This window comes from Colletotrichum abscissum (assembly GCF_030869225.1).
Source record: "Colletotrichum abscissum strain IMI 504890 chromosome Unknown Scaffold_138.1, whole genome shotgun sequence".
In the NCBI taxonomy this organism is placed as follows: Eukaryota; Fungi; Ascomycota; class Sordariomycetes; order Glomerellales; family Glomerellaceae; genus Colletotrichum; species Colletotrichum abscissum.
The window spans coordinates 1-12816 of record NW_026850030.1 but is presented as its reverse complement, the minus strand read 5'-3'; the positions used below and the strand labels follow the sequence as shown (position 1 = coordinate 12816).

Below are 12816 nucleotides of genomic sequence, written 5' to 3'. Positions count from 1 at the left end.
GAGCGACCGAAGTCTGCGTCTAAGAGTACCGAGGCTGAATCAATAGACACCGATAACGATACACATGTGTTTACGAACTCGCCGGAACGGTGATCTCAGAAGACACGGCGGTTGAAACCAGTGGCCCCGTCAGCCAGGCGAATTTTGCACCCCCCTCGAGTGACATACGATTGTCGACTGAACACCTTCCAAGCTTGAGCGTTGAATGGAAATGGTTAGGTGCGCATGGGGTTTGAGTGTATGGAAGGAAGGTTACGAGCAGGTCTAGGACGTGTGTGACAGGAGCTGGAGAGTGACCGAGCTATCTTTTCCAATGACAATAGCTTGGCTCCCGGCTTTTTGGCACCGCGGTTACCCTTAGATACATATATTGTCGTTCGACATTTGAGCTTCTCCACATCGTACTGCCAACGAGATGAAAGGCTCCAGTACTAGACAGGATGCTTACCAGCTCGACCTGGCCTTCGAAGGTTTGCTTTCTAGGTTTGACGGTTGGGCGCTTGTGTGGTGACCCTACCAGACACAGAGTGGAATGATACCAGGACTTTGATATTCCGACGGCTCTAAACCTCCCGCGAAGACTGTTGTGAGATGATTCTTCGGAACCCGACGTTCGGCACGAGATGCGAACCGAAGTGTTACGATGCAACCCATCACCATGAGTTAGCACCAGCTATACTGCGAAATGCATGACAACCATCTAAATCGTGAGCAACAGCTCATTGCTCTTACTCAGAGGATCACAATCGTGTCCCTTAAGCGCATTCCCAGCGTCCGGGAATGTACGGCCCGAGAGGGGTTCAGAAAAGGGTCCGGGTTTGCTCGGTACGAAGTGGGGCCTTTGTGCCGGTTCCAGTTGGTGCAGTGGCAGGTTGGGTCATGGCCACAAAAGCATTTCGGCCCACGCCGCGCAAGCATTCCATTCGCGTCGTCTCATCATTTACTCTCACGATGCTCCCCCAGAGAGACAAGGTCGAGTATATCCACACCCAGGGCGACAGATGGTAATTGAGGGCTTGACAAGCATAGTCAGCCTTGCTATCGCCTTCGAAGGGAGGGCGTGGGCCTGTTCTCACCGTGGGCCGCACATCATGCAAGCACTCAAGCCAGTGAGGGCCTCCTGCGCTGATCATCGTCTGAGTGCACAGGCCAGGAGTACCTGGGCGTAAGCCAAAATCGTCTTTGCGTTCGCGTGAGACTCAGGTAGTAGATAGTAATCCGTTGGTGGTATGTCGAGTAAGATCTCGTCGAGTAAAGCATTTCGTGGAAAACTTGATGGCGCCTATTCAGAAATTGGGACTTTTGTTTCATGATTCAACAGTGACGCCTCGGAGTTCATCTATTTCTGGCATAAGCCATTTCTGGAGTAATCGATCAGGATCCCTGCCAGCGTTTCGTGTGGGCTGACAGAACCAAAACTGCCAAAAGGAGCCCGTGTGCTAAGAACCAAAAGAGTCTGATTCTACATGACAGGCAATGTTCCATGTACACGCGTCTTGTAGCGCCTACTCAAAGCTACTTACATACAGCCACTTTCCGCTGATCAAAACGAATTCTAGCAGGCACTGACGGCTGACTACGGCTCATATCTGTGCTGCGAAGTACTGTCAAAAAGCTCAAAGTACTTTCGACAAGCATCGGAATCAACTCCAAGCGCAGCAGTTACCGAAGCCAGCGCGCCAGAACGGCGTGCACGAGCGTCCTGTACCAAAATACGATGCGTAACACAATCCACCTTGGCATCCAAGTGGCTGGGCATTGGGTGTGGTCATCAGGAAACAAGCATCGTGGCCCTGTGTGGGTAGGTATCTTTGTCTCTCAGGTCACTGGAATTAGGTGACTAGGGCTGTTGGACCGCTACTGTCAGTAGTATTGACAGCACCGGCCCGTTGCACACTATGAAGAAACGGTCAGAGAAGGTACAGATGCTTCTCAACAACCGAGTATTGGTGGGCGTAATACCTTTAAATGTCCATTGAGTCAGGAAAGAAAGGGGGCGAGAAATATTTGTCGAAGCCCGTGCTGTTTGATAATTGGATGGTGTGGTTTCTAATCTTAGTCAGCCAATGATCATTCGATTATTGCGAAAGTAGTGGGAGTTATTCGGCTGCAGTCGGTATGAAGAATTGTGGGACGAGCCGATGCCAGTGCTGGATTCTCCCTCTCTGGACGTACTGTTCTCGCCGTTGTGATCGCCCTTGATGTTGGTACTACCTTTGCCGCTCAGGAGACGGGCGAAAAAGAGTGCTCTGATTCGCTGAAAAACAAGTATGCCGAGAGTCCAGCTTGGCTACATCAGTCCGCTTGATCCTTTTATCCACCCACTTTTCCATCCTCCCACTATTTCATCCTTTCGCTCTCCCTCCCATCCTCCCAACCATTTTCCATTCTCATCCTCCACCCTACTCCCGCTCTGAACATTGCCCCCCCCCCCCCCAAAATTCTACATTCTTATACTGGCTTATTATCGTCTATGCCACATGGCGAATGAACATCCCGCGACCATCAAGCCTCTCGCAACCTTCGTCCAAAACTTGAAGGACCCCGAACAGGACGTCGACCTGCTATACTGTCTCACGGGCATGGCTCCTTTACTCAAAATTCCACTTGTGACAACGGCCATGTCAAACTCCACTCGAAGTCGACATAAGCAAGCTTACCGGCATTTGAACAAGATCCGCGAGAGCTTTGGGGAGATTGCCTACTACATATGTCTGTTCGCCTCTTCAATTACCGCACTCGGTGTTAAGACAGAGACAAGTGGATTTGATGCCTCCTTCCGTGAATGGTTCGACCAAGTTCAGCATGAGATACCAGATGATTTTGAAATCCAAGCGGGCAAAGCAGTTGAAGACCATCTCGCAGGCATATCATCCATTCACAAACGACAACGTGCCTCAACAGAGTCGAGCAAACTTGAGAGTCCGCTCAAGAAACTTAGGCACAGTGGAGTTGCCGATGCGATGTCGATTGGAAGGGTGAATCAAGGCTCAAGGAAAGGCGATGCCCGTGGTTTTGGTGCCATCAAACCCGCTTCACTTGCATCTCGAGGCACCACAACACCGACACCTGTGCATCGGGAGGAGCTTCTCATCGGCCAAGATATGATGACTGGCGAAGTTGATGATTTCCAGTTCCATGCCTCTTCACCGAGGGATGGAGCCAGCTCGAGCCTTCGACGTCGCGACAGCATAGACGTCAGACACCATGCCCGCTCTAGTTGCGAGGTAGCGGATAATGATGTGGATGATGGGAGCGGCGATGACGGTGATGACCACAGCGATGGTAATGTTGATGGTGACGACGGCAATAGCGACAGCGAGGACGAAGTTGATGACGTGGACGAGGACAACTCTGAAGACAGTAGCCCTTTGGTGCTTCAAGATGGTGTGCAAACTTCTGTGCGAAATATAAAAGCGAAAATAATTGACAATTCTCAGTTCCACTCAACGGCAAGGTGTATGAGTTGACCGCCATCGATGCTATCCAAGTGCTCTCTCACTTTCAGTTCAACGGAACAATTCGACTCACTGTGCCTCTGCACAAGGCAGCATCTCCATTCATCTCCTTCTCGTGTTCAGGAAAAACAGCTTTGCGCTTGACGACTTACAGGAAGCAGGTTATGTAGAACTGCCCTCAGGAAGCTTAGCCTTTACCATAGCAACTCTCATTGCACCGTAGCACTTCAAAAAATGTTCAGCCTCCCATTTTATTATGACCATGTGACCTCCGAAGTCATCGCTGCCAACAATATCCACCGTCTCGGAGGTGGCGCTGTTATGGATGTAAACAACGGCATCTTCGGAGTTCCGCATGTCTACCAGCAGAAACACAACGTCTGCGTTCGGTTCATATGTGTCCAGATCACCTAAATCGAGCCAAACAGGCCCAACACAGAGCTTTCCGATCTACGATGTAATCAGCAGTTGTGGTTTGTATTGCTCGGGAATTGCCTACTTGTCCCTCGCATCTCTGACGGAGCTTCGTGTCCGTCGAAGCCTTCGTCCGAATCTTTTTCATTCCATCTAATGTTCTCGAGATACAGTAGTTTGGTGTTCGCAAAGGATATTGCGCGAGTTCGTTTGCAAGGTTGGCGATTTTGCGGTCGGGAAGTGGTATTGCAGGTCCTAAAGCAAAAGCAGAAGTTAGACGATGCGCTTTTGGTAGGCGCGTGTGCCAGCATACTAACCTTTAGAATGGTCACGGCAGTGGTTGCGTTGTGGGAGAATATGCCTACATCCACCTGGGACTTCTGTCCGAGCTTTTGAGTGCAGTTTCGGCCGGGTTCTTTGTCATTCCATCTAGCCTTTTGGTCTGGCTTCAGAAGTCGAAGCGCCTGACAGCAGCGGGCTCATCAACAGCATCTATTGGACCTGATGGGACTTATCTGAAGAGATCACAGGATGCGACTACACGTCTTTGTACGGTAAAAGCCGCACAACCAAAGCCTCTCATCACCCCTCACTTGACGCCTGATCAGCCCAAAGCGGGCGGACATATGTCGGCCCGAGGACGAAAAACAAAAAAGCAATCACCCGACCTGATGCACCCTTCCTCCCGTGCATCCTTCCTTCCGTGCACCCTTCCTTCCGTGCATCCTTCCTCCCGTGCATCCTCACTGTCCAGGTTTGGGTCCCCAAGCATGAAGAGAACCTCCTGCTTCTGGCGTTCTGGGGTTTGTGAGCGCCCTTGTTGAGGCTCCTGCGCCTCTCCGACAATGTGGCTTCAATGCGGCTTGCTCCTCTGGCTCATGTTCCAAGTTATTGCGATATTTCAGACTGGGACTTGTCGATCAGTTTAGACACCTTGGTTAGATTCGTGTGGTTGATTTGCTGCACATGAGAAAGGTCAGAGTCTCATGGTGATACATGACCTTTTCAACAACGCTGGGCAAGGCTTGAGACAAAATATGCCCATCTTGACCCGGGAGGAAAAGTTAGGCGCCCTCGCTCATCGGCACTTAGACTTAGCCAACGTTCTGGTTCTGGTGTTGTCTCGCAACCCAATCCTTGTCAAACTTGGCGATTTCCAGTGCCTCAGCAGCACCGACCTTCCTCCGAGCAAGCCTTCTCACACCGAAGGATGCTGCGCCTGTAGTCTTAGTTCACAACGCCGGTGCTGCTATTGCCGGGAAAGAAGATACCTGGTCGCTCGGTGTCATGGCTCTATAACTCTCCAGAGGGCGATAAGCAGTGGGAGTTTGGCCAGGGAAGCGATGGGTTGAGGATGAGTGTGAGAAAGGTCATAATTCAGCGCCACACATTGAGAGCTATGGTCTTTGACGTGGATGTCATGCCCAATTATTCAAGAATAGACTGACAGCTAACTCTTAGAGTCATTGTCCCACTTTAACATCCGAGGACACCTTCGGAAATCACAACTTTGATCGTCGCCCCGCCCCCCCCCCCCCTTCGCCCCTCAAACCCCCCAAAAAGGGTGAGAATAAGAAACGGAACAAAACAGAAAATCACCTAAACCATGTGTAGCCGACATTTGCAAGCTATTGGTCCCACGTTCCTATCAAGACCTCATCTTTTTCCAAGCTCCCCAGTAGCCCAGTTAATTTCAACACTACAGGCTCTTCAGCCTAGCTCATCGGTCACGGCAGAGGTATGACGACAATACATCGATCATTGATAGTATCCTCTGGGAATTTGCTCTCAGTCTTGGTGGCAGATTGCGCATTTTGGGGATCTGAGCGTAAGTCGAGTGTTGAGTCCGAAGCTGGACTGGAATTGTCTGTGCATAAAGACCACGACTGAGGTGAAACGTAGTCTGGTCGGCCGCCCTGTGGGTTAGTAGGGGCTGTATTGCTACCGCAGAGTGGTACAGAGACATTCATGTTATTTCCCGATTGGACTGCATCGGCAGTATGAGTTCTGTCCTCAACTGACACAGCCATATCTAGGGTACTGGACGGGTTCAACCCTGTCGTCGTGATGCCTTCAAAGTAGTGCGGACTCGGCTCTATATCCCATTCGGTGGCTGAATTTGAGAATGCCTGGGAAAGAACAGGAGCCAAGGTCGGATTTTCTGGCTGGAAAATGACAATCCGGTCATGTTCAGTGATATGCAGGATATCGATTGAACAAGCGATGGGCGAGCCGTGGCCACCAGTGAGGGTTTGACTGGCGTATCCTACTACCAGACCTGATGGGCCCATTCGCACGGCTACGTCGCCAGGTGCCCAAGCAAAGTAGGTCCATGCGGTACAGCAATATCCTTCCGGGGATGGACTCCAAGCTAGTTGCGCAAAGGGCTGCCATGGAGACGTAAACTTCACTTGCCTATGTGTTATTAGGTCTATGCTCAGAGTCAGAAAGGCGTCCTTACAATTTCCAGTCATCAGTTTTGAACTTCCAAACGTAGTTACAGACGGGATAGATGGAGAAGCGGATGATCTCTGTTCGAATGCTCATCATATCATATTGCATCAGATGGAATGCGACTTGACCCGTTCCACCGATGATACCGTCCTGCTGGATGTATAAGACTTGTTGTTCTTCGCCTTCCGTCGTCACAAGGGATCCATCGGGTCGTCGTACTGCCACTCGAACAGTCCTGTAAAGAAGAATAGGAGGCAGGTTCATGTTGTAATACAATGGAGATAAGGATGCCAGTGCTTGTTGGGCCAATGTTTATGTGTTCCAGTGTGACGTTCTTTGCGATGAGAGAGAACGAAAATCCAAGGCTTATGTAGATGTTTGAGAAGGTCCGGTTGATAAAAGTGCGGTCTAGTAGATTCGAATTCTCACGCGAGCTCGGTTAACTCATTGGACGGTTGGTGGGCAAATGTTCAACGTCGTAGTCTGTGAAGCTGGATTGAGGCCGCGTATAGGAAGCCAATTCTCTTACCTACATCCTCCCATCCTCCCATCCCCCCATCCCCCCATCCCCCCATCCCCCCATCCCCCCATCCCCCCATCCTCCCATCCCACCTCGTCCTCCCATCCTCCCATCCTCTCATCCTCTCGTTCTCTCGTGCTCTCATCCCCCCATCTTCACATACTTACCTAGCATGCCCACGCTGCGCGCGATTCTATGTATAAAACTCAGTCCGCTCCTTCTCCTTCTCTTCTCGTTATTACTCTCAATTGGTATCTTCCCAAATCTTTCAACATTCTGACACTCATACCTGACAGACATAGCCTACAGCAGTCTCCCTTTATCTGCATCATGCAACATTCCAGTCCCCCGACTTCTCCCCATATCTCCATTGTGGACATTTTCTTTCCCGGCCTCACTGGCGCCAATGCAGCGCTACATCAGCTCCTCGACGGGAAACTTGACAGCTATGCCGGCTTGTTATGCATCTTCGGGCTACTGGTGTTTTGTGGCAAGCTTCTGTTTGAGACAGCGGGAGGGTTGATGGCTACCTACTTGAGTGGGCGATACTCTTCCTCCATGAATACGTCCCATTCTAATTTTTCGCAGCTTCGAAGACTGCTATCCACGATCCTGATGAGGCATATGAAATGCTAGAATCATGGGTTTCTGCTCAAGACTTCTCCAAAAGCGCCATCTCCTCGCTTGCTCGTGTTGACAATAGGCAAGAGAAAGCCTTAAGTTATGGCGACTCCAACACAATGGATCAAAAGCTTCTTCGATTTACGCCTTGGGGAGAGCGACTGTCTTTCTGGTATAAGGGTCACCGTCTCACTTTACAATGCACGCAAAACGAATTGGCTCTATTTCCACGCAAATCGATGACGATTTCCTGCATTGGACGTTCTTCAGAAGTCCTCCGGGGTCTGATGGATGAATGTCGTCTGGAGTACCTAAGGCGATCTGAAGGTAAAACTTCAATTTTCGAGCACCACAACAACGGCTGGAAGAAAACTATTACTCGGGACGTCAGACCTATTGAAACCGTCATCATGAACGAAGAGCTGAAGCAGTTGCTTCTTGAAGATGTCCGATCGTTCATCGACCCAAAAGCTCGTTCATGGTATGCAAATCGCGGGCTACCATATAGAAGGGGCTACTTGATGTACGGACGCCCGGGGACCGGAAAATCCAGCCTCAGCATGTCCGTTGCGGGTTGTTTCGGACTGGACATCTACGTTGTCAGTCTTGCCGCAATCAACGATGGGCACCTCAATACCCTGTTCCGGGAGCTTCCTCAACACTGTGTCGTTCTCCTGGAGGACGTTGACGCAGTCGGCACCTCACTATCTCGAGACTCATATGTGGATGATTTCGAATCAGGATCAGAGGTGTCACGGCGATCACGGAAACCACACGGAACTGTTTCGCTCTCTGGGCTTCTGAACGTCCTCGACGGCGTGGCTTCGCAGAATGGACGTGTTCTTATCATGACTACAAATCACGTAGAGCATCTCGATCACGCTCTCATACGATCAGGTCGCGTTGATAAGAAAATCGAACTTCAGCTTGCTGACGCTGATGTGGCCCGCAAGCTCTTCTGTCATGTTTTCGAACAGTCGGGAGAAGAGCTTCCTAGTTCAGAAAAGCGAGTCAGCAACAACCAGGAAGTCCGGCAATTAGCTGTGCAATTTGCGGGTTTGATACCTGAGCTTGAGTTCAGCCCTGCTGACATTCTGTCCTTCCTTCTAGCCAACAGAAACTCACCTTCAGGGGTCTTGAACGAAGTGGAGAGATGGGTGTCCCGTACTAGAGGGGAGAAAGCGCTGACAAGAGGTGGTTCTTGGGTTCAGAGCGATTGAGTTGGGGCAACGTGTGTATTGCACATACATTTCGTAGTTTTGACCCTTGCCTAAGACATTGGTTTTTCAGATGAGCCACCATGCCGTACAGGATGGGGACATACAGTACACGAATGAAAGGCGTTTCACGAATGGTTCCATATCAGCACATTTTCCAGTCGCTCATCAGTTCAGGAGCAGAGCGTCAGCAGGAAACATTACAGATTTTGCGTGAGGAGACGATGCTGCACCCGACAGACAACCGCTCTGTGTGTGGCCAGATGGACCCATCCTGGCGTCGACCCTGCCGGGAGGGCTAGCAAAGCTGGCCGTTGCTGTACATCGAGGCAAATACATTACTGGATGCAGACAAGAGCAGCTGAGCGAACGGCTGCCGTGGCCATGAGGTGTCGACAATTTCCGTGCGTAGGTGCCGTAATGGCTGTCAGGCTACGGCTTGGTCATCTTCCCTGTCCCTAACCTAGTTGGTTAGTTACATTGGAAGTCTGGTGGTACGTAGTGACTACTCACGCGGGGTTGTACGGCTACCGTGCCCCACACAGCCCAGGAAGTGGGCGATACTTGATCATTATCTTCACAAAGCTACAGTGATGCCATCACGCACGCCTACCTGTCTTCATACCTCCACTTGCCAGTCCTTACATCCGTCCCGGCCGGAAAGACAGGGCGCGATGATCTAACAGGAGAGTCCCCGGTTGTAACTCTTCGCTTCCGGCGATGATATTCCTCGTCCACAGTCTCCTCGTCACTCCCGTGAGCATATGATCGCTTCCTGGTTAAGCAACGCGCTATAGCCCCGCTTCCGCCTCGCGCATATCGACCCGCCTGCTTTTTATCTCCTGATTCAGTAGGCATGCTTGCCCTTGTCGGACGGTTGGATTTGTCCACTGCTTGGGCATGAGAGAGCTCTGGTGAGGAACGTGACGTGCAAGGCGACGTGGTCTGTACCGGACAGGGGCTTGTGCTTGACCGAGAGTCTTTCGAGAATGGTGTCGCGGCAACGGTGGAGAAACCGTCGGTCGGTCGCGGCGACGTGGGGCGTAGTCCGAATGACAATCTTGGGGTTATTGGCGATTTTGGTGATGTGTTTGTCGATTCGGGCGACCGTTCGACGGAGTCCCCTTCTTTTTCTTCTATTGCTTCCGCTGACAAGACTGATTTGCATCGTACGCACCCAAGGATGGTAATGACTGAGATTGGTGCTCCGAAATTGTCTCGTCCGTATCGTGATACATTGTTCCTCTCTGCAAAGTATGGCTCCACGGGTCGTCCACTTGTTCGTCCGAGCCAGGTGAGGAGCATAACTCGGGGGGGAATGTGTTCTCGTATTCCCATGGATCACCTCCATCTTCGGAAACATCATCTCGCGCATCGCCATCGCATCGGGCATCGGGTCCGTTTCCAACCGTGCTAGTATCACCGGCGGTGGTGAGGCGCATCAGCTGCTTATCCTCGGCCCTACTCCAACCGAAGATAACACCATACACAAACTGTATGAAGCTATCCATACTGCCAGTTTGGCCAATTTTGAGTGCCGCATCGCGGGTACTTGTAGACGAGAAGTGCTGTCGGAAATTGATGGATGAAAGGGCGATGTCGCGTACGAAACTGTCGAGATCTCGGCGGCGCTCTTCGTGCTTCGCAGCGAGAAGTTCCTCGAGGTGTCCACGATTCTCGGCGTGTTTTGCAGCAGCCATAACGTCGGCGAAATAGGCGTCCTCATCGAGGAGCGGGACTGCGATAGTATTGAACCGCCGCCAGTAGTCACCCCATATCATTTTTGGATTGTGAAAGTCCGGCTTAGCTATTCGTCTCCAGGCCTTGTTCTTCTCGTATGTCATTTTCGGCGGCTGGAAAGCGGGCATTGCGTGATTCTGTCTTGGGTGTTGACCGCGGTCGAATTGCCGGTCGGGCGGTCGTGTTCGTCAAATGTACGGGCGGGTGGATGAAGTAGCTGGTAATGTGCAAAGTTCGATGCGTGTATTGACGTGGAAAGTGAATGTGTGGCGAGAAAGGACTCTGCGACAAGATGGATGGCCAGCTTGGAGGTTGGGCGGTGGAGAAGGTGTTATTGTTAAGATTGGGGATTTCTTGTACACGAGGGATGACATGATCCAGTCATCAGCCAGCCTTGGCAGTAATTGCGACCCGTCCGATAAGCGAGCGCGCGCTCTTCTTGGGCGCAGGCGCTAAACTGTCGCTCCCTGTCTCTGGTCCAATGCAGGTGCGCAGGTACCTTGCCGGGCATTTCCCTCACAAGGCCTCGAGGACTACTTATAACACCCTACCTTGGCCTGTACTAGAGTTTTAAAGGACTCCCCAAAGCTAAACTGCCTCACCTGCTCGCCTTCATTATCAGGATGAGTTCTCTCAATAGCGTATCAACTCAGGCTTTTAGCGACTCTGCTGATCTGCAGCGGCGCATAGACCAGATCAAGGCAGAATACCGAGAGAACAGCCAATTGGCTGAGCAGAGTGAGACCTGCACGGCAACGAGTGCAACAACATTACCAACTCCTGGCAGTCTTGAGCTCACCGAAATCATTGAGGCCTTTTCCAACGCATCCCTCGCCTCGTTGCCTGATGCTCGTATTATTTTTGCCTGCCGCCGCCAACCGCGCAACACTGACTCTGCTATGATTCCTTTGCCGCACAAAGTTGGCGGGTGGAACATGGTCGGTGTGATACAGCGCACGCACGACGTGAATTTCACTCTGTGTGTTCCTCTCAACGACCCTCCCTGCGACCCGAGACCTACGCGGTTCGTACCTTTACAAGTTCGATGCAGTGTTTACTACGATCCTGCCGACGACAGCTGCGTTCTGGTCAACAAATCGTGTGTAGATTTCTATCTCACCAGCTTATGCTCTCCAACGAGCCGCCGGCGCCTATCGTATGACCAGACCGAGGTGATCAAGCCCGGTAGGTGGAGAATTTCGGCGGAGGTCAAAAACCTCACGACTGAGCAACATCTCGTCGACTTCTTGATGCAGCGGAGGCAATTCACCATCACTTTACTTGAAGGCCTGCCTAGCTATTCAGTTACCGCCAAGCGCCTTGCCTCCGGCGAGGAGCAACATGGTGCAAAGCGACGAAGACGGGAGAAGGCCGTGGCAGAAGTTGTTCTTGCCACTTCCACGGACTTACCACACAAATCAACTGACGCCGCCGTTACCGAAGTTGCTAAAGGCCTCGGTCCCGCCATTCCAACCTCGCGGAAGATTGCTCGAGCGGGCGGTACACCACTTCTAGACCTCTCGGATGGAGGAGTTGCCGTCGTCCGTTCTAAGCAGGTCAAGGACGACGAGGTCAGTTATCTGCCCCTGGACAGAGAGGCCGGCGGGATTTCTCGGTGCGGCAATCAGACCACCTACAGATTTCATCGGCTTGAGCGAATCGCTGATACGCTGTCTGCCAGTCTCTTCACTGGCCGCCACTCGGCATTATCGGAAAAGGTTATGGCGAAGGTGATCAGGTACAAAGGCAAGACGGCCGAAGACCTGATAAAATGCGCATCGATCTGGAAACGAGAAAAGTCGTTCCTGGAAAAGCTACATCACGTATGTTTTTGCGCCCCGAAAACGTTCGGTATGTTCGACCTCTGCTAACGGCCATTAGCCAAACATAATCTCCCTGAAGGCCTTCGACGGCCGCGTCTTTGCCATGCTTGTCGAGCAGCTTCCCCCGTCCCTCCACCGCGGGTTTAGTTCGCCTTTCAAGACAAGCGACGCTCAAAGAATACTCCAGGGCACGTCATCCGCCCTCGCCTATCTTGCGGACCAACGGGTCATCCACAATGACATCAAACCAGCTAATATCGCCTATTCGCCTGAGCGCGGCGCTGTTCTTCTCGATTTCGGACTAGCTACGACGATCGATGAGAAGGAGCTGCCCGGTGGTACCCCTTGGTATGTCCCGCCTGATCTTATTATGCAACGGACACGAGGGGCCCCAGGCGACGTGTGGGCCTTGGGTGTCACAATGCTCTATGTGCTGGGAAGTATTACTCTTCCGGAGAAGACAACAAGAGGTTGGCTCATCCGTAACGTGACAAATCGACATGGGGAAGCTCGTGAGCGCTTGCTAGGCTGGCTCGATAATGTCGCTCGCGCTAGGGCCAAATTAGATC

General features: G+C 51.7%; 6 protein-coding genes across 6 annotated transcripts; 3 read left to right on the top strand and 3 right to left on the bottom strand.

The window, feature by feature from the left end:
- Window positions 1–2480: 2480 nt before the first annotated feature.
- Window positions 2481–3872, top strand: CABS01_16732 (uncharacterized protein; the record flags this gene model as incomplete). The annotated part of the gene is made up of 2 exons (XM_060550062.1): window positions 2481–3133; window positions 3701–3872. 2 exons carry the CDS (start codon window positions 2481–2483, stop codon window positions 3870–3872), a joined length of 825 nt encoding a protein of 274 aa, XP_060404016.1.
- CABS01_16731 (uncharacterized protein) lies at window positions 3621–4020 on the bottom strand (the record flags this gene model as incomplete). Its single annotated transcript, XM_060550061.1, has 2 exons — window positions 3621–3908; window positions 3958–4020. 2 exons carry the CDS (start codon window positions 4018–4020, stop codon window positions 3621–3623), a joined length of 351 nt encoding a protein of 116 aa, XP_060404015.1.
- A 1579-nt stretch (window positions 4021–5599) lies between these two features.
- Window positions 5600–6590, bottom strand: CABS01_16730 (uncharacterized protein; the record flags this gene model as incomplete). Its single annotated transcript, XM_060550060.1, has 2 exons — window positions 5600–6287; window positions 6334–6590. The coding sequence occupies 2 exons, from the start codon at window positions 6588–6590 to the stop codon at window positions 5600–5602; spliced, it is 945 nt and encodes a 314-aa protein (XP_060404014.1).
- Window positions 6591–7877: 1287 nt separating this feature from the next.
- CABS01_16729 (mitochondrial chaperone bcs1) lies at window positions 7878–8687 on the top strand (the record flags this gene model as incomplete). The annotated part of the gene is made up of 1 exon (XM_060550059.1): window positions 7878–8687. The coding sequence occupies one exon, from the start codon at window positions 7878–7880 to the stop codon at window positions 8685–8687; it is 810 nt and encodes a 269-aa protein (XP_060404013.1).
- Window positions 8688–9531: 844 nt separating this feature from the next.
- On the bottom strand, window positions 9532–10552 carry CABS01_16728 (uncharacterized protein; the record flags this gene model as incomplete). Its single annotated transcript, XM_060550058.1, has 2 exons — window positions 9532–9808; window positions 9858–10552. The coding sequence occupies 2 exons, from the start codon at window positions 10550–10552 to the stop codon at window positions 9532–9534; spliced, it is 972 nt and encodes a 323-aa protein (XP_060404012.1).
- Window positions 10553–11047: 495 nt separating this feature from the next.
- Window positions 11048–12816, top strand: CABS01_16727 (serine/threonine protein kinase-20; the record flags this gene model as incomplete). The annotated part of the gene is made up of 2 exons (XM_060550057.1): window positions 11048–12247; window positions 12306–12816. Coding segments are annotated over 2 exons (1711 nt in total), but the record flags the coding sequence as incomplete, so codon positions are not given.